This window comes from Pollachius pollachius (genome assembly GCF_949987615.1).
Source record: "Pollachius pollachius genome assembly, chromosome: 2".
Classification (NCBI taxonomy): domain Eukaryota; kingdom Metazoa; phylum Chordata; class Actinopteri; order Gadiformes; family Gadidae; genus Pollachius; species Pollachius pollachius.
In genome coordinates, this window is record NC_136935.1 from 45,958,303 (window position 1) to 45,985,715 (window position 27,413).

Consider the following 27,413-nt stretch of genomic DNA (forward strand, 5'->3'; position numbering starts at 1 on the left):
TGCACCCTTTGAATTGGGACTTGTTTTTTCCCTTGGGATAAATGGATTGAAGCTAGCGACAGCAGTACAAAGCATGGTTATTTATTGTGACAGTGTCATGTTTCTTTGATTAAAAAAATCCCTGAGGAACCAGTGTTTTTGTCACGTGTTTGTTAAGAGCTCATACATTTTTTTAAATTGGTAGATATTTTCTATAGATCAGGGATGGGTATTTTCAATAAAAAACCAAACAATTCGGTACAATGCCAGTGATCCAGTTACATGTTCTTTTTCAAAGAAATTCAGCATAGTAAATGAATTAATTGGCCCAATATATGCACTTTCGAGTGCCTTTATTTGCTGTTGAGGATCTTTATTGTAAATACTTGGTAGTATTTAGCTAGTATCTCTTAAAGCAACTGTATTCAAACTGGCCTTAAACATTTTCCCAAACCATATTACAGAAGTTAACAGACTATGAATAACGAATACAGAACAACAAGGTTCCAAATGCATGTTTCCATGCCAAAAGCATTTGGTTGCGTTGAGTTAACTGATGCTCCGAAATTAACCACAGGTATTTTTCATTACACGTCAGAAATTTGGAAAAACTTGTAGAATTGGTAAATATAACAGGAAAATAAAAACGTTTCCTGGAAACAATGAATTGACAAAAATGCAACAAGAACAACTTTTTCCCAGGGAATTTAATAAGCAACAATCATATCCAGATTAAAACGTTTGTAAAATGTCCAACCTTTTTTCTTAAAAACGGCTCCACAAAAGAAGCAAAGAGCAACGAACGTAAAGGAAAAAATTCATGTTTTGAGAGTAACATCTACATACAACAAATTTCAAACGTAGGACTAAAAGGTGTTAAAAACCTAGATTATCAGTGGCATGTGTGAATGCATGTATATTCTGTTTAAGAAATGTCCATCAGGAATCCAGAAGAGCTTTAGAGTCAGACGAGTGTGTGTGTGTGTGTGTGGTAGTGTGTGTGGTTGTGTGTGTGTGTGTGTGTGGTCAAAAGACAGTCCAACAGCCTTCTAACGCCGTTTCCTTGTCTTCATGGATCTCTTTACCTGACAAAACAAAAACAACGATTAGATCCAAAGACAGGGCAGTATCAAACCTGCTATCATTATAAATTATGAATAATGATGCGATATGAACAAAATGATATGACGGACACCAAAACCTGACATATTGAAACACAGTTCTACTCAACCCTGGGTCCTGATACAACATCTCGCCCTATACTCAGTAGGCTTAGTACCCTACGGCACAAGCTGGATACAAACTGTAACAGGACGGCAGGGGCATGTCGGGATACAACTGGTTACCAGACTACCAGCCGCCCCAAAGGGACCCACATAGCCTCATGTCCCCACAGTTCCTGGCCTCCCTATGGGAACTCACTATCAGGCTCCCTGCCTTCTCTGCTGCGCCTGGGTCGCTCTGCCCGGCGGCGGCCTCCTCGCTGAGCAGAGAGGCCAGCTCTTGGTCGGCGCTCCATATCTGACGCAGGCAGCGTAGCTCTGTGCCCTTGCTGCCAACGCTTGCACACTCTGGGCTGGACTCCAGCTCTCGCTCCGTTTCGCCCTTGCAACCGAGGCGGAAAGGATTCTTCTGCACTACAACTCGCTCTCTCTCTCCACTTTGCACTCCCTGTTTTGCTGAAGCCTTCCAGGGCCACGCGTGGGGCCCCCTGATGAGAAAGCACAGCTGACTGGGTTAATTTGTGTTCTTATGGAGCTAATCTTGAGGAATTACATGGCATGATTGCAACATGTCACAGCACTTCATACAGGGTTGCCTGTTTGGGTCTGCTAACCCTGATTATTAACTAGGTTCCCCCCTCCCTTTCTCAAAGGCATCTACATTATCTTAATACAGGGGATCTGCACTTGTTTTCACTGACTTTCCGTTCCCGGTCAAGTTGAGATCAAAGATTTGCAATAAGACTGCTTGCAAAATAACCACAAGGAAATGTTGTGAAACAGGGCCATGACATCATTGCAACATGCGCAGAAATGCAATGACTCATTTTTTCCATGTGCCAATAGCATTGTCTTAAAAGCTTGAGGAGACAAGTCATTGAAAACAATACCAAACTTTAGAAGCTTTAATTCACCTCAAGTGAAACTAATGATAAACCTGCACTTAGAAACAGGTGTTAGTTCAACATATTAATTCCCTTTAAAATACTTTTGCTTACGTAAACAAGTGACGGAGGTCCATTATCCGCAATGTTTAAATACTACAGTAGTCAAGTCGATGCTTTCTGAAGCCACTCGGCCATCTGACCTTCACCACACCCTGCAGCTCATCGGCCAAACCTTCTGGGGGGGCTCAAACTACCTTTGACGGCCCTTCCCCCCCCCTCTGCAGGGCGATGGCTCTCCCCCCGCCCCCCTCTACAGGGCGATGGCTCTCCCCCCTCCCCCTCTACAGGGCGATGGCTCTCCCCCCTCCCCTCCTCACCTCTGCAGGGCGATGGCTCTCCCCCCCTCCTCACCTCTACAGGGCGATGGCTCTCCCCTCCCCCTCTACAGGGCGATGGCTCTCCCCTCCCCCTCTACAGGGCGATGGCTCTCCCCCCGCCCCCCTCTACAGGGCGATGGCCCTCCCCCTCTACAGGGCGATGGCTCTCCCCTCCCCCTCTACAGGGCGATGGCTCTCCCCCTCCCCTCCTCACCTCTGCAGGGCGATGGCTCTCCCCCCCCCCCCCCCCCCCCCCTGTGCAGGGCGATGGCTCTCCCCCCCCTCCTCACCTCTGCAGGGCGATGGCTCTCTTCCCCCCGTCGTCCTTGGGCTGCTGTTTGGACACCTTGGCCTCCGGTACGCCCTCGGACGGCCTCTTCCTGCCGCGCCCCGCCCCCGCCACCACCACCACCTCCTTCTCCGCCGCCCCGGCGGGACTGGCGGCCAGGCTCGCCGACTTGGGGGGGCGTCCGCGCCGCTTGGGTACCGTGGCCCCCGGCGTGGCCGTGGGCGTCGTGTTCTGACCCGCCTCCGCCTGGGGGAGAGAGAGGGAGCGGTCAGTGTGTGAGTAAGAAGGAGGCGGATCGTCAGGCGTCCTGGACTGGAGGGACGACGACGGTACCTTCTTGCCGCCGTCGTCGCTCTTGATGACAGGGTTCTCGTTGTTCTCCCGGGCGCCGGCCTCCGTCGATTCTGTTACCGCGTTACTATGGGAACGAGACGAGCGCGCCGTCAGTCGCAACAGGATGATCAGACGTCCCCTGTCCAGCCTAGAGGGACCTCCGTCCTGTGTGTGTGTGTGTGTGTGTGGTGTGTCCCCTACCTGTTCTTGATGAGGGCCTGCGGGCTGTTCTGGGAGTTGGTGCTGGCGTTGCTGGCCGGGTCCGAGCCCGCGGTGGGGGTCTTGATAAAGACCCTCCTCCCGGGTACCGTGAGGGGCTTGTTTACGGCCCCCAGCACCGGGCTGGGCTTGGGCTGCATGACACAGAGGAGAGCACAGCTCGTTAGCATGGCACCACGAGGCCGGGGCTAGGGAACCACCAGCACTCTGAAGGCCCTGGGTCACAACCAGGTCCCAAACCCAAGGAGGGTTTGACACATCCAACATGCAGAGTCGGAGAGCGTTGAGGATTCGAGCCATCGGATACTCCTGATTGGTTGTGTGCTGCTAGTACACAACCAGCGAATCAGCGCGGTGTGTGGGAGGGGCGAACTAGCGCCTGCATCTCGCGCAAGCACAGAACGTACACGCTACTGTGTAGTTCGCAGTGGTCTTCGATGTGTTTCAATGCAACCTTTCTGCCGAACGGGTCAGACGAGAGGCAACAGTGTGGTATGATAAAGGCAGGCGGCCTTTGGTTTGAGTAGGCCCTTTTAGAAGACAGACATACAATTCAATTGAACCCTCTTGGAGAACCATAAGCATTAGTGTCGTCTTACAGGGTAACATTAGATATTTCATAAAGCCTGCCGTTGGTAAGTTAGGTGGAACAATAGTAAAACAGGATCCCTCTAGGAAGCTGAAGGGCCGGAGGGTGAACACCATCTGAAGAACCAGGACGTACCTTCCCAGTGAGCAGCATCTGTCTCATCTCTGCTGACAAGTAGTCTTTGTCGTTTTTGAAGTCCTGGTGACCAGAAAGGAAAAGCATCTTTGATTAGCATCCATTTCAAAATGGCTCTACCCATACATGCGCCTTGGCTCAGAACTCACCAATGTTTCCTGGAAACGAGTGTTAACGTGGGAGTGTTGGCTTTACCTTGTCCTGGATGAGGTAGAACTTGGACGGTATGACGGGGTCTTTGGGGGATTCCAGATGGCACGCGGTGCTCTTGTTGGCGATGACAAACAGTGCCACGTCGCACACGATGTACAGCTTCTGTAACCCACGACAACACAAACCACGCTATCAGGCTGAAGTCCACGCACACACTGAAGGCTGAACCTTGGCAATCATAATTCATACATTGTCACAGATTCCATTGAACAAAGTCGACTTGCGAAATAACGTCACAGTGATTAGTTCTCATGTTTCCATAGACATGCCGAAGTTGTCATGATAACTGCCCGTGTGTTTACTGCATGAGATGGGAATCCTACATTTAAATAGAATAAAATGTTGCTCTACGGTAACAAGCTGAATACGTGGTTCATGTTTATGGAGAATACTAATCAGAAGGTCAGTGGGGGAGGCTCGTGTTTCAGGAGTGCAATCAGTCTGTCTGGATACAAGATACCAGCTGCGATCAGAGCCAGTAATACCTGATTTAATTTGGAGCAAATAAATTATGCATGACTTAATTAGCCCAGGTAAGTGTGCATATATTTGACAACTGCGTGCATGTGCTTGTGCATGTACCTGTGCACGTGTGTGTACCTGTTCGCGTGTATGCATGTGCGTGCATGCGTGTGCCCTTGTATGTCTGTGTGTGAATGCACGTCATTGAGTGAGTGAATGCACGTCTGTGCGTGAGTGAATGCACGTCTGTGCGTGAGTGAATGCACGTCTGTGAGTGAGTGAATGCACGTCTGTGAGTGAGTGAATGCACATCTGTGCGTGAGTGAATGCACGTCTGTGAGTGAGTGAATGCACGTCTGTGCGTGAGTGAATGCACGTCTGTGCGTGAGTGAATGCACGACTGTGCGTGAGTGAATGCACGACTGTGCGTGAGTGAATGCACGACTGTGCGTGAGTGAATGCACGTCTGTGCGTGTGGGAGTGTACCTCGGTGGCCTTCACGTCGTCGGGACACTGCGCGTCCTTGCTCTGCTTGATGTTCTCCACCATCTTCCTCAGGAAGGCGTGGCTGTTGTTCTCGTTCTTGGTCATCAGCACCTCCAGCATGAACCACAGGCACCTGCAGCAGAAGAGGACGGCGGTGACTACACCGGAACACTCTCGCTCTGTGCTGCAGTGGGCACGGAGGGTAACAATAGCACAGATAATAACAATGATCTGGACCAAAGCGCTGGATGTGAATGCAGAGAGGGCCTGGAGCTCTCTGGGGCTTATGGACAGCAGAGCGAGAGTAGAGGAAGCCTCGTGAAACCCACTCTTTGATGTCCTTGAGCTGGTCGTACTCCTGGGGCTTGGTGAAGTCCGGGTCGTGTGCCAGTAGGTGGATCATGAACGGCACCACGTACTCCGGGAGGAGGGACACCAGTTTCTCTGGACGGGACAAAAAAGGGCCGGGGTCAGATATAACCAAAATACTGCGTTGTTTTGGATTGAACACCAAATGATTTAGCTGCTGCAGTTAAAATAAAACGACGAAGGAACTTTTACTCGAAGATACCTCAGAGGATACACTGAAGTATTTCCACCTTCAGTGCTAAAAAGGTGTACACAGACCTAGAGCTCAGTACTAATCACATGGTTTACAGTACTATCATGTAAACATACGGAACAGACCTAGAGCTCAGCACTCATCACGTGGTTTACAGTACTCGTTCTGAACGCACCTTGGGCGAGGGGGTTCTGTTTGATGTACTCTCTGCGGACGGTGATGTTCTTGAGGAGACACTGGCGTGCGTGGGCTCGCCGCTCCTTCACGGGGTCTTTGGCGCATAGCGCGAACACGGCCAGGTACTCCAGCGGCAGCATCAGCTTGGCCAGAGCCAGGTGCAGCTTCTGGGCGAAGATCTGCCGCACCTGGTAGCACTCGTCCTGTGCACGGGGAAGCGTGCGAGCGCGTCAGGCGTTTGAGGGTTTTGGCGGCTTATTTTAATTAATTTTTCGGCACGTCACAAAAACACACGAGAGGGTAGACTCACGTTGATGACCAGCCCGCACAGCTGGAACTGCTCCGGCGTGATGATGTCGTGGTAGCAGGGCTCCTGGGCCAGCTTCATGATGGCGCCCCCTGCAGCCAGCCTCAGTCGAGACATGTCAGATTTACTGGGAGGGGAGACACAGGGCAGACGGCTCATTCAACATTTACCAAGTGGAAGAAAGCCAGGACTGGTCTGAACTCGTCCACCTATAAAGGGAGCGGTTCTGTCGGTTGCATATGACGGTCCGTCGTCGATGTCCGACGTCTTTATCCTGGAGCTCTAGTCACCTGATCTTCTTCTGCTCCGTCAGGTCGCCCTCGCTGACCAGCATGGCCGACAGCAGGCGCAGCGTGGAGTTGGCCGACTTGGACTGGTTGTTCTTCATTCCCAGTAACCAGCGTACCAGAAGCTTAATGGCCTGGACCTGGGGGGGGGAGAGACGGGCGACAGCGACGGGTCAGGTGCGACGGTTGCAGTACCCGGACAGGGCTTGAACAACAGCTTCTCTAATGAGTGCTCCTCTACACTGCGCTCCAGGAGCAGCGTCTCACCTTGGCCAGGACCTCGGGCGACACCTCGTCGTCCAGGCTCCACAGCTTCCCGTTCTTGTTCCCCGTTGACTGGAGGCAGAGGTTCAACCGTTACCGCCTTCGCCACGTTCAAAAGTGTTACGTTTAAAAAAAAAAAAAAACACACACACACGCACTTCTCCACGAGCCACGCGACAGGAGACCGCGCACACACTGTGAGCGCACCAGTGAGGACACGTTCGCTGAATGTGTAGGAGTTTTTCAATGTTTTCGGCCGGCTCGCGCTATAGCATAAGGTGTGTGTGCTTGCGTCCGGATGGGGGTGTGCGCCGCCTACCCTGTCGTTCATGAGCAGGTCTTTGACGATGAAGTTGGCCACGATGGACTTCATGGGCGAGGCGAACTGATCTGGGGCCAGCATGGAGATGTGGCCCAGGGAGACCAGGGGGGTGATGAGCTGCTCTGGAACATCTGCGTTCAGACTGCGCGACAGAGGCTGGCGAGGGGAGAGAGAGGAAGCAGAGTCACTTCTACAGGAGGAGGCCAACGGACAAGACTTCTGTTAGCACGGCATCGGAAATGACACCGGTAACTCTCCTGCAGACATAACCGTCACTCTGACAACAAAGAAACCAAGCTGAGACTTCAACAGAAAGGTTTTGTATTGTATCGTGTGCGGTTTCATTTCGAGTGATTGATTGCACAAATTGTCAAACACATTAGTTGGTTCAAAATTCAACCAAGACCACCTGGACAGATATAAAGCGTTGTTCGCCGTCGTACCTCAAAGATCTGTGCCAGCTGCACCTCCTTGTTGTTGAAGATGGCGTGGATGCAGTGGACGGCCTGCTTAGCCTGGTGGGGCGTGCCCCGCTTGGCCTTCTGGTGCAGGACGGGGATCAGGGTCCTGGGGGGCACATAGGCATTAGGGACAGAGCCCGCCGAACCCCCAGGACACACACACACACACACACAGAAACACTCACAACCACAGAAACACAACCACACCCAGAGAAAAAGAGAAAAACACACAAACACACACAGGAACACACACATACACCCACAGAAACAAACAAACAAACACCCACAGAAACAAAAAAAACACCCCCCCCACACCCGGTTCCCTTACGATCGTATCTGCTGCAGCTCCGTCTCGATCTTCTGGCCCGTGTTCCTGAAGATCTGGATGGCCGCCTCGGCCACCTTGTCATCTTCCATCTTCAGGCACTGCAGGAGGGACTCGTACGTCTCCGCCGAGTGGAACGCTGTGGGGTGGGTGAACGACAGCACCTGCACAGGACAGTGGGGTTAACCCTCGGGGGCGCTGAAGAGGGAGCGGGCTAGGTCGCCCCTCGCCGCAGCCGCTGTTGACCCTTTGGTGACAGGACAGCTTGTGAAGGCGAAATGATTCATTAGCCATCACCCCCAACCATGTAACATTACTGTTGGTTTCCGGGCTTGAGACAATAACAACAAGCTCTTCCCAATGTCTTAAATCCTTGGAAGGTGAAGGAAAAACTCAAAACATAATGTTGAATAACTCCCTTCAGGAAAACGGTGAGCATTGAAGTCATCAAAACACTACGTCACTAAATTCCCTTTAGGGAACTGAGAGCTATGAACTAATCGAGAACATAACGTCTCTAAACTCAGATCTGTGAAGTCATTTCAAAAGCATAATCTCCCTTCAGGAAGTCATCAAAACATGAGATCACTAAACGGTGAGCGTATCCAGTCCCCCGTGGTTACCTTGAGCAGCTCCAGCCCGGAGCGGATGGCTGTATCTGGAGTAACTCCCTCCTCGTCGTCGTCGGCCGTGCCCTCAATAGACTTATTAAGCAATTTTACCAGGGCGCTGAAATAAAAAACATACTTAGAAACGACCCATCCATCTCCAAGCTCAATAACCGAAAATAACTTAGAACGCTTGATATAATGTTGCATAAATGTGGCGGTAAACGTGACAAAAACAAGCCAATAAAAAAGGCTTTTGGCCCTTCCCCTGCCATGTTTTTCCATTGCATGTAAAGGGTTAACACCAATACTGGTTGCAGGGCTGCAGTTACACTGCTCCACCAGGAGGTGTCTCAGTGAATAGGAAGGACCCTGTTCCAATGCATTATCTTGTGTGTCTGTGCACGCGTGTGTTACACAATATCATGGCGAACACAAGGGGAGTGCATAATGCTGGGTCCCATGTGAAGTCAGACGGGCGTGTGTGCTCACAGTGGGGCATTGTGTGGCGGTCCCCTGAGAATCCAATCAGGAGGCACTGGGGATGTATTGTGTTCACATCCCTTCCGAACAAACGGAGCATTTGGAAAACGAATACAATTTGATGATTAATGAATTTCCCCCTACATAATAAAATAATGATGTAGAGAGTGGAGCCGATCTGAAATGAGGATTCTCTTCATGATGGAAGCGTTTGCTAAACCAGTGGCATGCGTCTGATAAACCAGTGGTATCTCACTGACCTGATGGCTTCAGAATCGATGTGGACCGGGGCGATGCGCTCCAACAGGAACTTGACCATCTCAAGGAAGGGGTTGGTGGGCTGCTTGGGGAACGTCAGCTTACGGGTGATCTCCCTCTGCAAACACACAGACACACAAACTATATTAACTACTAACAAACAATCGTCTCAACCACTAAAGGCATTGTTTAAAAAGAAATACAACGGCATAATAGCGCCTACCTTTATAAACATATATGGTCTTTATAAGGATTAGTATCTGGTACCTGTAAATATTTGGTATCTGTAAAATATGGACCCACGCGTGCCTCTGAGTTTCTATCAAGGAGTGCCCATTTGAGCCGAGCCTTGCTGGGACTTTGAGGGATTAGGAGTGTTCGCATGGCCGCTCACGCAAGGACTACAGTGACACGGAGAAGGGACGGATATTCCTAAACCGAATCCATTTTTCTAAAATGATAGCGTGTGTTCTGACGATCTCTCCCTCTCTGCCTGTCGCATATCTGACCTCATGGGCCGTCCAACGGGCAGAGAGAGGCGGGATCGTCTGGTGATACGGTGCACCTGTGCTTCCATTTGCTTCTGTGCAGTCTATTTCACTTCTCTCGCTCTGATACACTCCTCTGTAGGCTCGTGCTACTCGTTTTTTCTTCTGTTTTAGTATTCCTCCAGCAAGAGCTGCTGGTCGCTGGACTTCACCTCAACATGCAAACACTGTACGCTCAACACACCGACACATTGCTTCCCTGCTGACGCCCCACGTTCAGTCATCAATGTTAATGGTTGTGTTCTGGTTACTCCTAAGGAAGTTGACATGGAAAAAAAATCTCTTTTGAAAAGCTGTTTCTATGTGAACTCCCTATTGGGTCTGGTTGTGACAGTGTGTGCGTGCGTGTCTCACCACACAGATCTCGGCCTGCTTGCAGGAGCAGGTGGGGCTGATGAGAGTGTCCAGCTGGATGCGCAGCTTCTCGTCCTCCCCCAGCACCTGGTTGAACCTCTTCATGAAGTCCTGGGCCTTGCCGGCGTCCGGAAGGTTCTCTGGAACACACAGCGGGCCAGTGAGCCGGGGCGGGCAGAACCATGGCTTCATGACAGGAACACACAGACCTGTGTGTGTGTGTGTGTGTGTGTGTGTGTGTGTGTGTGTGTGTGTGTGTGTGTGTGTGTGTGTGTGTATACAGTGTACGTGTTTACGTGTGTGTGTACTGTGTACGTGTGTGTGTGTACTGTGTACATGTGTGCACTGTGTACGTGTGTTTACGTGTGTGTGTGTGTGTACTGTGTACGTGTGTGTGTGTGTGTGCACTTCTGTGTGTAGATCGTGTAGACTTACTGGAAATGGTCATCAGCTTTCCAAACATGGCTGTATTATTGGCCTCACACTAAACGGGAGAAAGATAACAAAGTTTACACTTTGAACACAGCATTTGGCACTGTTAAAATAAGCATTCATCTGTCGGTGGGAGGGGAATACATCCATTTAAAAATAGACAGATGGAGACACATCTATATGTATAGGCATGTGTACTTGTGTGTATGCGTGAGCGTGCGTATGCGTGGGCGTGTGCACGAGCACGCTCACCGGCGGCAGCTTGTGAAGGTCCAGCAGCTCCCGGACCAGGCCCCGGAGCATGTTCTGACACTTCCACATCTCATTCAGAGCTCTGAGGAAGGACAGAGACACCATCAGGTAGAGACATGTAACCAGAGAACTCTAGCCAACCAGAGAAACCCATTTTCTTCTTCCATCGATTGATCCACGGGGGAACTATTTTGATTTTAAAAAAAAATCGAAATGACCTAAATCTGCTGCAGTGTATTGTATTCTACCTGGTGACCTAAATATCACGTTGGTTTCATACTATTAAAAGGGCCTGTAGAAAAGATTCAAGAGCTTTTAATTTGAGCGTCATGTTTTAGAAATCCTGTAACGATCGCCCGCTGGTGAGTGAAATACTCTGAGCGTGTTCTCTGGCCGACTGCCTGTCCTTCCCATCAATCTGTCCCATCCATCTCCTTTGCTTACAAGGCCATCCAATGAGAGACATGTAGGAGGTTGCGGTTTTATTTGCCTTGTTTATTTTCAAGATCGTGCTCTCTTCTGCCCTTCTCCACTCTCTTGCTTTATAACTCTCAGACCCACTGAGCCTTCATAAGCAGCTGTGGATCAACGTGTTCAAGGAGTTCATTGAGTTTGTGTGTGTGTGTGTGTGTGTGTGTGTGTGTGTGTGTGTGTGTGTGTGTGTGTGTGTGTGTGTGTGTGTGTGTGTGTGTGTGTGTGTGTGTGTGTGTGTGTGTGTGTGTGTGTGTGTGTACGTGTGTGTACGTGTGTGTACGTGTGTGTACGTGTGTGTACGTGTGTGTACGTGTGTGTACGTGTGTGTACTGACTTGACGGCGTTTGTGTCCAGGCAGGCGTACAGGTAGTAAAGACACTTCATCTTCTCCTCCGTGTCCAGACTGTGGGGAACCATGTACTGGGCGAAGATCTTCTCCACTAGTAACCTGAGGATCAGTGAGCACAGATGGCGTGATGAGATACATTAAGGAAGATGCAGATAGCAGAAAAGCCAAGAGCTCTCTGACGGAGCTATGGCAATTAAAAATTCATCCTCCGCAGCTTTGAGAAAACCCTCCATAACCCTTCCATATTCGAGTCCTTGTACCGTGTAATACATCAGAAAACGTAGTATCCCAGTGTAGCACTGGGATACTACGTTTTCTGATGTCACCTGTGTTTAGTCATTTGAAATCACGAGCATCCAAAGAGCAACAGACTCATCCACCCACGACTCAGTAAACCCAGCCATTCTTTTCTCTCTAAAAATCAATTTCAATCCATGGAGAAAAAGGCAAGGAAAGCACATTATGAACAATGCATGAAGGCTGCAGTAAAAAAACAAAGCCTGAGCGTATTTCCTCCTTTTGTGCAAAACAAGAACTATCAACACAGAGAGCTGAGCTAGGCTAAAAGCAAGAAGACAAGAGCCTTGATAAAAGCTGTGCATTTGTCTGTCTGCCCGCATGTGCCAGTCAACCGCTGCAGCTCATCCGCAACTCAGCAGCCGGATGGTCTTCAGCCTACCCAAGTTATCCCCCACTACACCGCTCCTCGGCAGCCTGCAATTCATCCAGGACATGGGCAAACAATACACCCCAGCCAGTCCACTGCTCTCTGCAACGGCCCGGTACACCCTCACAGCTAAACTCAACCAATCCCGATTGTTTGCTGACCTGGCTCCACCGTGGTGGAACGAGCGCCCCACTGGCATCAGGGTAGCAGAAACACATCCTACACATCTTCCATCACCGACTGGAGATTGGCCTTTGCCCTCCCATCTTTTCTGTTTCTCCGTTTGTTAAATGCAGCCCATGTAGCTCTTTTCTTGTTTTGATTCATTTCATGTACTTGAAGGAGTCTTGCAAACCATGGGTTGTGCCTTCATGGTTCGATGCCCTTATGCATCCCGGTTGCTTCGGAAAAAAACGTCCGCTGAATAAATGATAAGTAATGCAACATCCCACTACTGCTCCCGCATACTGAGACTCTCCATCCCAGCCGGCCTAGTGTGCTAGTCGGCGGCCCGCTTACTTGTCATCGATGCTGTTCTGGTAGTAGATGTGGAGCAGCTTGTCCTTGATCCAGGTGATTTTCTGGGCCGACTCCTTGCCGGCCTCGTGGTGAAGGCAGTACTTCTTGTAGAGCTGGGCCAGCCCCATCATGGCCTCCTTGCGGACGCGCCACTGCAGCCGGACAAGATGGAGGAGAGCGGCAGGGAACCATGGGAGAGGGAGAGCGAGAAGAAGGCATATGGTATTTACAGACAAAGCCAAGACCCACAGTCTACAGTCATTGATTCATTGCGGCCCATTACAAAAGAGCCCAAAGCTCAAAGGGAAAATATGATAATATATTAAAGAGTTGACAAATAATCCTTATGCCTCCCACACATTGGGAACCAGGGCTAATGGAAAGCACTTAAGAGTGGACTGTCAATACGATGCACTCAAGTAGCGGAAACACTTCCTCCGATCCCTGAATAGATCATCAGTGTGAGAACATGGGGGGTGAGTGACGCATGTGGGTGTGTCGGAGCCTCACCCTCTTGTCCAGGGTCCTCTCCCGGACGAAGCCCAGCAGCTGGTCGTTGACCAGGTTTAGGTCCTTCTTCCCGGCGTTGATGATGGTGACGATGACGTCGTGGCGGATGGCTTCCTCCGGGTCATGTGAGCGCACCTTCAGGTACTCTGATTGGAAAGGCAAAGAGACACCGTTTAATCTACCCGTCGCTCACAGAAAAACCGAGAGTTCAGAAAAGGCTTCAGAATGCATCGTGGGATTTTTTTTATTGCAAATACTACTCCGCTTTGAGAGTACTCAAGAGATGTTAAAACCCAAATAATGAAAATATACCGTATACTAGGCTTATCAAAACTTTGTTTTACCACGTCTCGCCTGAGAAACACTGTGGCAGTATTAAGCACAACAATTTCAACCCGACATGATTTCACAATTAAATTACCGAAATTAATTACTACTACTTAACATTCTTATTCTCCTGTACTTCAAAAATGGAGGTGGTGATTGCAGTGCGACGTTGCAATGCACAAGCCCTATAGCAAGATCAGGATGGAAAAGAGTCATGCACACACAAACACACACCTGTGAGGTCTTTGGCCAGGTCTGGGTGGTTCATGAGGCAGTGGCTAGCAAACTTGACACACTCCAGACGAACAGGGACATGGATGTCATTGAACCTGCAGAGGAATACGTAGAAACATGTCAAAATCACATCCGATAATAACCAGCCACAAACATAAACACACTGAATCTAAATAAGAATATATGTTAGGAAATCTAAAACCTACAATGAAACACATTTCTGTATGTTAGCAAAGTAAGTGATACATTAAATAGTGTGCGTGTGTGTGTGTGTGTGTGTGTGTGGTCTCACCGTCCTAGGAAGCACTGCCAGAGGGGTCTGTTTTGTGTGGCCAGCTCCGAGTCTTTTGCCCCAAACAATTTAGCGAGCAAGCGTACCACAGCTAGACGCTCCTCACCATCATTGCTCTAAAAAGGAGAATATGGACGTAACATACAGTACACATACAGTACATAACAAGCAAACGACACAATGGCTACACTCCAACCAACCAACAACTTTAAAGATAATGCAATGCAAGCTCTTCGTAAAATGAAGTAACTATATGATATGACTGTAACTGTAGGTACAACTCAAGCCACTAGAGGCTGCCAAGGGGAAGCCTTAGATAGTGCAGCTTTAAATAGCTCTCTGAATTGGTCAACGTACAAATGAAACAGACCCTCAAGAAGCCAGTGTGCTTATGTCATATGAAGCAGTGTTACCTTGAGTTTGAATTCCAGCTGAGGCATTACGGAGGTCAGCAACAAGGGGTCAATGGCAAACAGTTCCTGGATCAGGTCAAACACGTGCTCCGATAGGTCACTGACGGACGACTTGCCCATCACGAGAACCTGGTTGAAGAACTGAGGGGAAAGATATCAACTAATTAAAAGACATTCGTCTTGACACACAGTAAGATAATTTGGTGGTTTGAATAAAGTGGTTTGATGTTTTCCTGTGACTTTTGTGACACATCGAACAAAATTGTTTATTAACAGAAATAGTGGCATTGGTCTATCTGGAGTTGGTTTCTCTAATCCTGTTTCCTGGGATGTGGACTAGCCAACGGGCTGGGTAAACACTGAGGAGGGAGTGTCCCGGACACTACAGTAGGACTCCAGGCCGTACTCACATTAGCGATGCAGGTCTCGATGGTCTGAACGGTCCTCTTCAGCAGCGTCTTGGCCAGGTCGTACGCCTGCTTGTTCAGGTTCTGCAGTGGAAAGGAAGGGATTTGTCATTGCCTCTGATCCTGTGTGTGCATGTGGATGTTTGGCAAGGCGCCCTGACAGTATTGGTCAAGGACAACAAGCCATCACAATTAAATGGGTAGCCATTCATTTATTAGAGCGTCACCACCCTCTGCAATGCAGGGTTTCATCTCAAACCCTTAACACATTGCGTTGACATCCTCTCCCAGGTACTGCCACAACAGCGCTTTTGGAAGACTCAAATCAATATCTTGATCCAGACCTTTTAATTATCAATACAGCTGACGGCAATGTATCCCGTTTCCTCATCGTTTGTGTCCGCCTTTGGGTCGATATAGCAAAGGTCTAGATAAAACTTGATTTCAATCTCAGCTTTCATACAGTACTTCATCTCATAAAGTCCTTGCGCCATGTTTGAGACAAAGACCTTCCAGGGACACCTTGGGTGCCAAGGAACAGGGACTGAGGGTTTAGGGCTGCAACCCACGATCATTTTCATTGTCCATTAATCTAACGGCTATTATTCAATGAATAATTGAGTCTGTCTTGAAAAAAACAGATGCCAACGAGTTACCAGAGCCCACAGTGATTAAATGAGCCTTTTCTGTCAAGCAGCCAAGAAAAACAAAACTATTAATTTCTTAAGGATCCTTGAACCAAATATTTGTATTGAACGTCAACATTAAGTAGCCCGTTTTATCTGCACTTGATACATGATGAAATGCCCACCTTGTGTGCAGGAATGAGGTTTATGAGGATGGTGTCCAGCAGCTCCTGTGTGACTCCGTCTCCCTCCGTGATGATAGAACTCATCAGGTCCATCATGTGCATCTGCACCTTCTGATTATGGCTGTTACTGTGAGGACAGGCATACATTTTAGACAAGTCTACCTTAATAGGCTTAGGTACTAATGGGATCCTTGTGAAATCCCTACAATTCTCGACAACGCACGTACATAAAGAAATTGCATGCAAATTCTTCCCTAGTTCATGATGAAAACAGATTTAAATATTTCTCATTCAAATCTATATCTACACTTAGTATGAAACCAAAGAGTTGAACAAAAGCTTTTGTTTTAAGTACAAAGGAGACCACGGGCCTTACTTGATGACTGAGAAGAGTGTTTTGAAAAGCTGGATGAAGATCTCATTGCAGTCCTCCAGCTCAAAACAGATGTTGTATGACTTCACCCAAGCCAGGTTCTGCAGAAGAACACAAAGATGGGAAGATAACTCAAAACCTGACTCCTCCTCAGAAACAAACCCACCTTTCATTACACTATCCCAGCACAGCAGCCCGCCTCTCATTACCTCCAGCAGGTAGAAGTATCTGTTGAACTGGGGGCTCTTGGTGTCTTCCAGGCCCTTGAGCTGTCTGGTGATGAACAGGAAGATATCCTACCGAGAAGGAGACATAGAAAAGGGGATTGAACAGAACATTTCATCAACTTAATTTCTGAGCTGTAGGTTACTCACTTCAGAAACTCATTTGGTCACAGTCTTCAGAAGAAGCGCTTTGTTCAACAGATGTGATTAGGAGGTCAGCCGGCACTTTGACCGCGACCTGCTCCACTTCATGGTCGACATTAGTCAGATAACCATTATATAACAAAAACCAAATGAATGACCTTTACAGCGATCGACAGCAGAAACTAAGTCCTTGCCAACCCAAACCCCCACTGGGCTTCTGTGCTCTAACGCATGGCAGCTGGGAGAGGCTGTGTCACCTTGAGTTTGTCGTGGGACGTGTACGGGGCCTCTGGCGCGTAGATCCTGAAGATGTCCGCCAGGCAGCAGGCCACCAGCAGACGCACGTCCTTGTTGGGATTCCTGAGGAAGAACTCTGAGGCCAGGTGGAGCGCCAGGTCCAGATATTGCTGCTTCTCCTCCTCAGAGTCCTGGTCCATGTCCATGTAGGTCTTCACCACCATCTGGGAGAGCCAGCCACAAAGACAGAAAGAGAGCGAGAGAGACAAAGGGTGAGGTGTATGTGTCAACCAGCAAATAATGTAGAGAACATAAAGACTATTTCAGAATGGAGATCAATGAACAGTTTGGTTTGTTTTGAGAAATGGTTGTTAATGTTGTTTGTGAATTACAAAGCTCCGGCGAAGAACAGAGCTCAATAATGTACTTTCAACATGTGGTTTTAAAGTTTGCCAGACTGCTCATTTGTACGGGGGGGAAAAATCCCCAGAAAATTGGATGCTGCCACATTAATTTAAAAAATACACCGTAATCAATTGTGCATAAATGCTCTGTTTGGTAGCAAATGAAGTAACTAGGTATGATAGCAACATTACGGCTATAATACGCCTCTTCATCCTCTAATGTTATGGCAGACCGGATGCTGCAGTGACCGTAGTCTCCTCTTGAGGTACAAAGTGGAATAACGTGGGAAGGTAGTCCAAACTAAGTTAACATCTCTAAAATGAACATCTCTGACAAAGTGTTTTTCCTACACATTGTCACAATCTTGTTAATTTTGGAATGTTTTAAACCAATTATGGTAAATGTTACACCTTTAAAGTCCTCTACTACTCACCTTTAAAGTCCTCTACCACTACATAACGTTGAACAATGATATATCTATAGTGACCCAATAGGCTATAAGAGAATTACTTTAGTTTCTCAGAGTGACAATACAGATTTATATTGACTCATTCTAGACCAATCATCTCAACAGAAATTGAACAAGCAATGAACGATGGCACAGGAAAGCGCATGCACCAGTATTGGGTGCATAAGAAGAACCATTGAACTGGATGGAATTACTTCACAATCCTAAACCTCGTTTCCACCAAAATGACCTGGAACTTCTATTACCAGGTGCTACATTGCTCCGTTCTCTGCGCTTCCACCGTGGAAGAGGATTATGGAGTTAGACTTTAAATCCAAGTGTAAAATACTGTAGTGAAGGAAAGTTTGCGGATGAGGGCGATTAACTATAAGTGAGTGTGCATCAGTGGAGGCCTCTCCAGTGAGGAGAGGGAGGAAGATCCTCCCTAACATTGTTGAGAATAAAAAAAATTGATTGCCCACACCACAGTAATGAATTAATGCCCTTAAATATGACTACTTTAATGCCTTTGTAATGTTTGTTTCCCTGGCTAAAGGGACATCAGCACCCCCTATCGCCTATTGACAAGTACTTCAGGGAGGACGTTTCTCCCTCAGCCTCCATTGACTCCCATTAATTTCCCCGAAAGTGTTGGCAGCCGGTGAATAACATGGGGTTCAATGGGAGAGAGGAGGAAAGTCCTCCTCTGAGTGGGTGTGATTAGCTAAGGGATCTTGATCCCGCCTACATCTATTCACGAATAGGCTGGAGCCCTGGCTGCGCTATGAACCAATAAGAAGGAGCCCTCGCTGCGCTATGAACCAATAAGCAGGAGCCCTGGCTGTGGAACAGCCCGGAGGGAGGAGTTTTCCTTCAAGTCTAGGCTACGAGAACCAACTAACCCGCTCAGTCATGTGCCTTCTTTCCACCGAGCGGTGCGCTACTGTTCGTTGCGGTACAGTACGGCTTTGTTTGCTTTTATAGGCGTTTCCGTAGCCCGCGGCCGAGCTGCGGAGCCCTCGGACGGGCAGGGCTACCCGCGGGCCGAGCTGCGGAGCCCTCGAGGAGGACTGACTTGATCTGTAAATGAAGTCCCTCAATCTTAATTGGCTTAACACCATGACCAACATTCTGAAACATCCATTAACATCCACATTTGCCTCAAACAATGTTAGGCTTACAGCCCATGTAAATAGTTGTGAAATAATGTTCTTGTTCTTTTAATTGTTTGTTACTCTGACCGTTATTGTGGAAAGGATGTTAGTGAATGATTCAGAGCATGATGCATTTTAAATGGCATCACTTTCGGTCTTGTGTCATTTTTCTTAAAACAATTGTAGCTGAAAATAAACATAGCCAAATTACAACAAATAGCTTCAGAATTTTTTATTTAGTTTTAGAAATGAAGAGTAGGCCTGATTTGACTAATTGGCTTTGCATCCTTTCCTTCTGCCCTTGTAGTCCAAGACATACTGCCCACCAGCTTTCAAGGTATAATGCTGTCACTGGTTCATTCATTGTATCACTTCACATAATTATCCCTCCCTGCTATTTTGTAGTTCCCCAAAACAGCCTGAAACAACTTGAGTCTCACATACTTATGCCACCATACACCAATGACAGTGCAAGCAGGCCAATGGCAACCAAGCGTGCAGTCCTTCCTCCCTCACTTTAAAAACCACCAGCTGCCACTGGTGTGCATACCCGCAAACTAAAAGGAGGAAGTTGGCAGATTAAACAAAAACTGTTGCCATACAACCGTCATTTTATCAAAAGCAATCTATATTCATGTACAGCAGTGCACGTAAACCTTGGCTTGTGCACCGAATTCTATCGAGACGAATTATCAATACAGGTAACAAACACCATATTAGTGTTGCAACGGTATACCGATACTAGAGCCGTATCACGATACCCCCACGCAAAAAACAATACGCAAATTCTTTAGCATCGACACTTTTATAAAAAAAAATATATATATTTAAAAAAAAAAAGAGAAAATATGAAAGAAAGAAATACTTTGAACGAAATGACTCGCACAGCCACCAGCATCAACTCTCAGTCACCCTCCTTGCACGCAGGGGCTAGTCAGGGGCGTGCCCCTCAGCCCGCACACAGCAGCAGCAGGCAGGTCACCGAGCGGTTGAGAGTGAGGCGCAACGAGATGGCGACAGGTTCGGAAGCGCTTGCCGACAGTCCTCGGCTTGTGGAGAAAAAGACGGGAGAAACTAAATATGGAATTGGAGTGTATATAACGGATCAGAAGTGAATAGATCTATTCCTATCATGCAATCCGAATGTACTGTATATATGCCATTTACAAAAGTGGTAAGCGTTTGTCCGTATGTCTCTCACGCACCGTTATGTTGGTCTGGACTTATATGATATATGTAAGGGATAATGTTGTACAGGACGCCGACAGGGCGAACCGGACCTCGATGGGAAGCGGAGGTGTCTTGCATCGCCCTGAAGGGTATTATTTTTGATAATGACCGGCAACGTTCTATACATTATCCCGCTTATTACAAGGCTGCTTGCCAAAATGAAACAATATCTTCACACGCTGTTTCTTTTTACAAGAACCATTCATAGTGTTGATCAGCAGAGAAATAGTCCGCCAAAGATGTTGACGTTGCTTAGCAACCGGACACGCTGGGGTTGATAAGTTACCGGACTACTTGCGGAGTGATAAGAGAGACTTGAATCAGGCAAAAAATCCACTTTCCTTGACAGCGGTCTAGTTCGGTGTGCATAAAAGTACAGACGGACCAATTGCGAACTATTGCAGCTGCTGATGCCATCTCTCTAAGTTAAAAAGTAGCCGCACCCACCCATAACCAATCAGGATAAGTGTATACATGTCGATTATAGCAGAGTACACCACCTCTTCTATTCCGCATGGAATTATATTCTGATATGTTGTTTCACCTTCGACAAATATATTTATTGTGAGTCGCTATGGATAAAAGACTCTGCTAAATGCCCTAAATATAAATGTAATAACGATAATAATAGGTGTATGGATGTAGTTAACAACAATCGATGCAATAAGAGGACTGTGATTTAATGCATGTTGAAGTGAACAAAAAACTGTTGGTTTACGGCTGCAGATGTAAATGGCCCAAATTAAATGCTTACTAATAAGATGAACAACCTGAGATGTTCAGCGCTGCAACCCAATCCCCCAAAGTCCCTTTACTTTTGGAAAGTACAACATCCTGAGCAGGGGAATAATGTCACTGTAACTTAATTTAGACCCTGGTGCCCCCAAAGGTTCCAAGAACCGTGTCTCTATAGGGAGGAAAGAAAATCCTCATTCCACCTTTGGCTGCAATACCACTGAGAAAAAGTCTGAAAAAGGAAAGCCAGAAAGTGCACAATCTCGTATAAATCTTGTGGGAAGATCAGAGGGACGCATTGAGATGTATAGGATGGAATGGCCTTTGAATTTCAAAAAAAGCAATACCTACATACCCCAGCTTTAGGACGCTAGATAAGCAATGGCTTGACAAAGTATTGCTGAGACTGCATTTGTGACAAGGGTAAGTTTTTAGGTTTTAAATTGCAAGTTATATACTCTAATTGAGCCCCAGGGCCTGGCTGGGGTGGAGCCATTTGCAACATGCACGCCATAAATCCTCCTGATCTGGAATCCAGTAGCCTATATATTCAAGCAGTCGTTGGTTCTCGTGTCAACTCATATTGCTTTACGTGAATCCACGGTTTAAGCCGCCTACCTGCAACAATGCATATGCACTTAATCAGTCAAATTAAGCCGATTCAAATCAGCAGTGTTATCTATTTTTGCGTTTTTTACGCCCGAGGTCAATGAAAGTACATGGGACGGGTGTTACAGATGTGCACACCAGTGAGTCATTATGTTACAGACACGCTTTCAGAGAGGATCGTGCTCTCCCATATGGGCGGGGTGCTTTTTTATGAATGACTGAAGGCTTTCCTTAAAGCTGTCACCACTAAGAAGACAACATCAGCTGTGTATGAAGTACCCTTTATATTTTGATCCAATAGACATTTTTGCTATACATTTTTCAATTGTATGACGTGGGAATGAAGCCAAAATGATGTAGCTCATTGTAATTTGATGGTGACTTTAAAATACGAAGAATTATGTTCAGAGACAAGAAACGCAGCTGCTGAACGGTACGAGGGAAAACAGAAAGAGCATTGTAGTTGTTTAGCTTTAGCAAGCCTTTGCCATCTAGTTTTGTTCAGGGGTTGAACAGTGACTGGTATCAGTTGAACATTGAGTACATAATCTAAAACTCATTTTCTGTGTAAACACTAGCTGTTGACAGAACGACAAGAGCTAGATGGGACTTGGATCAAAGGTATAGCAGCATTCAATGTTGTGTTATGCCAAAATATTCAAATGACGTCTAACTAATGAAGTATAACATTTTCTCATTAATATGGCATCTCTAGAAAAGCAGCACCCCTTAATTTGGCACCACATTATAGCCACACATTAGTTACTACAGTGTGTGGTGGTTAGTAGTTCTTGTTATATATAAAAAATTAAATATATACGAGAGTGAGAGCGAGAGGTGCTGTTGCCAAGGACAGAAGTATTCCCTCAACAGCAAGCCAGCAGAGTGGGGGATGGGCACAGACCACTGCCCTGCTCTCCACACACCCACAGGTAAAACCTCTCCAAACAGACGCCCCATTGACACCGGCCCAATTAACATCTTTCAGTGTATCCAACTGACAGGGACAGTGCAGGGACAGTGTCGGATAATCTTAAGATGCATCCATACACCAAGCATGGCTACCCATGGTCATTTGCCAGATCATCTCTCAACACTGAAAGATTAATAGCTGAACCATGCTTGAAGGGGTTAAAAAAAAATTGGTTGTCGTCTTAAACATGGCAATATAATAGTCTTATATAATCTTCAACAAAGTAATGTATGCCATTTTATCACTGTTTCTGAAATAAGAAAGTCACGGGAGCAAAATCCTTTCCTGTGAACATTTTACTCTACTCCCAACGCTGGGGTCGATCTTTTGGTTACGTCAAAGTGCCTTTAAGTCTAATCCTCGACGTCACGACAACGGGACACTGTGGAGCCCTGTCTGGGCAGCGGTTGACGTTGATGGGGGCGCCTGAGAGAGCTTTGACAGTAAACCACCGCAGAGTGTGTGGATGTGTGGGGCTTGCTGTGGGCAGCGGTTGATTTGGATGTCCGAGTCTCAGAGAGGGTTATGCTGCCCGGACACTCATAGCATGGCGCTACGGTGTGTGGCGCAACCGTTACTCATTATGACGCACATACAAAAATGAAGGTAAAAAAATAAATAAAAGTATCACATAGTTGCCATGGTTCGTTGCCATGGGGATAACACGCCCTCCCTCATTCCTAGAACTCTCAGCCCAAAACACGAAAAACAAAGGGAAAAAAAGCTCATAGTTGGAATTCGGGGGGGGTTCACTTAGACTTGACTGGAGACCACAATGGCCCCAACACAGGACAAAAAGGAAATATACAAAACACCAACAGCACAGATACATTATCAAACGTGATCATATGAATGTTCAGTAACAATTACAGGTCATACACAATACGGTATGATTCTTCAATGGAACATGCAACGTAATGACATTACATGAAGAACCCCATCAGAACTTTTCCATAGCTCTTCCATTGCAATCTCCATTGCAAAAGCACAGCAGAGCCGTGTAGATGTGTGGGGGAGGTCTAGGGCAGTTCTGCGGTGCCACGAGCAGAACATAGGGCCTTACTTGTGTATACTGCTCATTGATGTTCGGTTATTTTTGTTCTGCCTCGTCACACTCAAACCATTCTCTCCCGCGTTCTGCTCTCCGCTTTGGCAGCCAGAACATCATCTCTGTGGTCTGCATCTTTCCTGACACGGGTTGTTTGACTTCCCATAGCTTGGCCACATTTGAACAGTGGCTTTCGAAAGTTCTTGATGCCGTTTGCATCTTACTTGTTATCACTTGTTGCACTTTCTACCCTCTTGCTACACTTACCTTCAGCAGTATAAAGAGATTCATAATTGCCTAAATACAACTTTAAATGCCACCCTGGCACTTTGGTACTTGATATTACAAGCTGAGGAAGAGGAACCATTGCCCTACTCCAACCTTGAATGTCTGTAATTACAGACCAGAATAATCAAAAAGCTGAGATTACATCAGGGATTTAGAGCTAGTGGGGTCACTTCTACTTGAAATGCTGTCAAGTCAAGCAGAGTTCATACAGCAATGGTGAGTCACTCACGTTATTTGAGAAAGAGAGGGTAATGGTGGTACTCAAAGGGTGCTGGCAATTGCATTACAAGACATAACTTCCGGTAACTTGTTTAAAACATCCATTTACTTGCTGCAGTTTAGATAGGGGGTAGACCAGTTTTAACTGCAATACTTCTTAATTCAACATCCCTCTAAGCATTATTGGTTCACTTTCATGTTACCACGTTCAACTTTTTGAGCATAATGCAAAAAATGTGTTTAACTCTCATTTGGAATAGATGTGGATAAAAAGGTAACACGATTGTGGACATCGCCATCTATATTCTCAGCATTCAATGCTGAAGAACAATACTAATGATAAAATCTGCCCTTTAAAGAACATTTGTCTCACAATGCATATAGGTGGTTGAAAAATAACCAAATTCAAGAGGATACAATTGCTACCGATTGATTATAAAATGAAGTAGATCGAAACCACCAATGGTGGAAAAGATTAAACATACATGTTCTACCCTTCAGCAAATTATACTGGCTTGAAACTAGAAAAACAACAAACTAAACTACAACAATGGTGGTAAAGAATAAACCTACATGTTATACCGTTCAGCAACTGACAATGTCTTGGATCTAGAAGTACAACATACTACACAAACAAGAACAACAAACTCAACAAGCACAAGCTGCTTCCTGATTCTGTGTGTGTCTATGTGTGAAAACACTTGAACAGTCAATGCATGTGAATAACAAATACCATTGGGAAGATTAGGCTTGTTCATCTACGTCCATCATTCAGAACCATATCTTCGGCAAATGGACTAACCTTCATAATTACTTAATATAAAAATAAGAGCTGTCTGCTAACTCAGCATGGGATTCAGAATGAAAAACACATTGCAACCATATAAAGGTTCAGACTGTGGTAAATTGTATCGTGTTGTAAACAACCGAGTCCCGAAACTATCCTTTTTCTGAGTCTTGTAAAAACTAATGACAACTTTCCCCATGATACAAGAATGCAGCCCTTTGAGTGACTGCATGGGGTCTGCAGGTGCCATGTTTTCTCTGTGAACTTCCAGGATGGCCCTGCAGGGAGCATGCCATTCTTCAGACACATCATGTCTTGTGTTTATATTGGATAAAGATATTGACCAAAACTCCTTCCGTCTTTGGTAGAACCATTGCCACATGATTTGGGCCAACATTAATGCAAAGCAACAGGAGATAAAAATAAAAATAGACATGTTTGGAAAACAACTGATAGCAGAATTGATCATAAGGATGGATTCTACCAACCAAAGCACTTATCGTGTCGCATACTGTATTTCAATGTACTTTTGATGGAGTTTGTGGCAGAGAAAAGTAAAAGTTCCATACACAAGCAATGCTTTGGAGCTGGAGTAAACCAGCTGTTGGCAACAGTTTTGTCTTGTTCAAGCTCTTTCCCATAACAGGACACAATGACTTGCCTTTTTTTTTTTTACAGGTCTGGGCTAGATTTAACTATCTGCTTGTGCCATAGAAAGCTTTAATCTACACCTAATAAAACACTGTTCAATGTAGGTTGATATTTATTGCATCTGACATTGCATCTGATTCACAGGTTTAATCATTCACCATTTATATAAATAACATGCACTTCCCTAGATTATAAATGTCTTCATGAAACAAAAGGGTTGAAATCAATATAGAGCCGACCGCAATAGAAGGTGTTGGTGAGATCATGCATGTAAATAAATTGGCAGCAGGGTATTGGCATCTCATGGAAGATGTGCATCTGGAAACTTTGGTGAAACTTTGGTGAAACAGTGATAGGTTGGTGCTCGTAGCAGACACACAGAGAGCTGTTAACTTACCTTTAACCGTTTGACCATTTCATCGTTACTGATTTTATCTGTAATCTCTTTTACTCCCGGTGGGTAGACGATTTTCCCGTCCCCCGCCGGTTTCTGCTGTGGTGGAAACTCCATGCTTGTTTGTGTATATTCCAGACGGTCTTCTACTGGCCTCTATGGGTCAGAAAACAAAAGTTCACGACAACAAACCTATCCCACTTCACACAATCCTTATTTGCAAACAAGTAATATTATCCAATGTGTATTATCTCGCAATTACGCCAAATACACAGTTCCACATAATACAAGCTCGAGCGATAGAAAGTGTTGGAACGAAGCAAAAATAAAACTAGTATTGTACGTATGTCCAAATGCTAACGTAGATAGCTCGATATGAACTCATCGCTCACGTTAACAAACACCATTAAGGTACACAAACCAGAACGCCAGTTTAGTTCAGCACAAGGACTCGAACAGTGTCCTCGGATAAAACCCCACACTACCAAACATTTAGCCAATAAGACGGCCAGTGAGCTAGCTGCATTGAAATTGTAAGCAATTTTGCGGGAGTGTTACACAGTAGAGTAGCAGATGATGCTAGCTACCTAGCGGCTAGTCGCCACAGCTAACGGGTTAGCATACATGGTGGCCTAGGCCGCGAGCTCTCCACAGATCCCCATCACACCGAGCCCTGCCGCTACAACGCTAGGACGGAGTACAACTTAAGTATACGAACTGGGATTGAGAAAACTCCTCTCTTGGTTCAATCGTGCAGTTTCTGGCCAAAACCGTCACTTTGTTCAGCAGGAGCATTTAGCTAATTTACTTGTTTCTGTCTTTTTTCAACTTCAACACATCGCTTCCTGCCGCCGCTAGTTTACAGGCACATACTGCTACCGTCCTCCCGGAGCCCTCATCTGACCAACAACTTGTCCCTACGGTTCGTTTGGAACACCCTCATGGTTAAAAAATGAACATAGTTGGCGTACACAGCGACAACAGAAATCTTCGGGTATTCTCGGAGTAATCGTTTAAAATATTTACCTCTTGAGTGGCCCGTTTTAATTCATTTGTCTGACACAGATAAGGTTTCTAGTTTCGGCACAAAGCTCTCTCCCTTCAGTCAATGCAGTTGGAATGATCTGTGTGCAAAGACTGGGGGTGTAGCGCCCCCGTCGGTCTGCCAAGGGCATTGCACCCAACAGATGTGGCGGGAGCCCGACGAAACTGAGATGCAAGCACCTGATGGCATGCAGAAAAATAAGATAATGTTGTAATGTATGACTATGACGCGGAATATAGGAGCATTGGATTGCTGGTTATTATGTTGGTAGGTTGGGGGGGGGGGGGTATTTTTTTTGCAATGAATTGTGGAAGGATTTGTCATTATGGGGGGGTGATTGATGTGTTTGAAGCTGCCACAGCGTTTCTCATGCGAGACGAGACTAAGTTTCGTCCTTTCGGTTTTTGCGGTGCTACAACTCCCCTGAGTCCTATCCATATGAGTATCGCCAACAACAAACCCCATTGATGCATTCCCATGTCATATATTTGTGGATGTGAGTAATTAGATAAAATAAACGAATCGTTAGACTTTTGTAACACGTTGACAGTATCTGCATTCAGTCTATTAAATTACAATTTGATTGTCTGAATGTCCAAACTGCCCCATTGTCT

General features: G+C 46.5%; 1 protein-coding gene across 3 annotated transcripts; it reads right to left on the reverse strand.

Annotated features, from left to right (window-relative positions):
• Positions 1-65: 65 nt before the first annotated feature.
• Positions 66-26,887, reverse strand: pds5a (PDS5 cohesin associated factor A). 3 transcript variants are annotated; one of them, XM_079729792.1, is made up of 33 exons: positions 26,781-26,887; positions 25,758-25,910; positions 16,834-17,037; positions 16,418-16,504; positions 16,212-16,309; positions 15,836-15,962; positions 15,028-15,108; positions 14,618-14,758; positions 14,205-14,320; positions 13,913-14,007; positions 13,352-13,497; positions 12,842-12,993; positions 11,641-11,754; positions 10,833-10,914; positions 10,584-10,632; positions 10,149-10,288; positions 9,249-9,364; positions 8,521-8,626; positions 7,901-8,061; positions 7,555-7,678; positions 7,109-7,267; positions 6,793-6,861; positions 6,529-6,665; positions 6,242-6,365; positions 5,930-6,134; positions 5,522-5,636; positions 5,193-5,325; positions 4,227-4,346; positions 4,032-4,094; positions 3,290-3,441; positions 3,089-3,173; positions 2,757-3,001; positions 66-1,064 (listed from the first exon to the last, which is right to left on the reverse strand). In XM_079729792.1, the coding sequence occupies exons 2-33, from the start codon at positions 25,869-25,871 to the stop codon at positions 1,061-1,063; spliced, it is 3,864 nt and encodes a 1,287-aa protein (XP_079585918.1). In that variant the 5' UTR covers positions 25,872-25,910; positions 26,781-26,887; the 3' UTR covers positions 66-1,060. The 3 variants fall into 3 exon arrangements, with proteins under 3 accessions (XP_079585918.1, XP_079585919.1, XP_079585920.1); XM_079729793.1 differs by lacking the exon at positions 26,781-26,887 and adding an exon at positions 26,473-26,599; XM_079729794.1 differs by lacking the exons at positions 66-1,064; positions 26,781-26,887 and adding an exon at positions 1,079-1,690 and having other exon boundaries at positions 25,758-25,907.
• Positions 26,888-27,413: the final 526 nt, after the last annotated feature.

What these genes read in the sequence shown, in the direction of transcription:
- pds5a (XM_079729794.1), bottom strand. Translation starts at nt 25,871, where the DNA reads ATGGAGTTTCCACCACAGCAGAAACCGGCGGGGGACGGGAAAATCGTC. An exon ending in AGCAGGCCGAGATCTGTGTG is followed by an intron (nt 9,365 to 10,148) that starts GTGAGACACGCA and finishes GTGTGTTTGCAG; the next exon opens with AGGGAGATCACCCGTAAGCT. An exon ending in GAGCTGCAGCAGATACGATC is followed by an intron (nt 7,679 to 7,900) that starts GTAAGGGAACCG and finishes TGTGCCCCCCAG; the next exon opens with GACCCTGATCCCCGTCCTGC.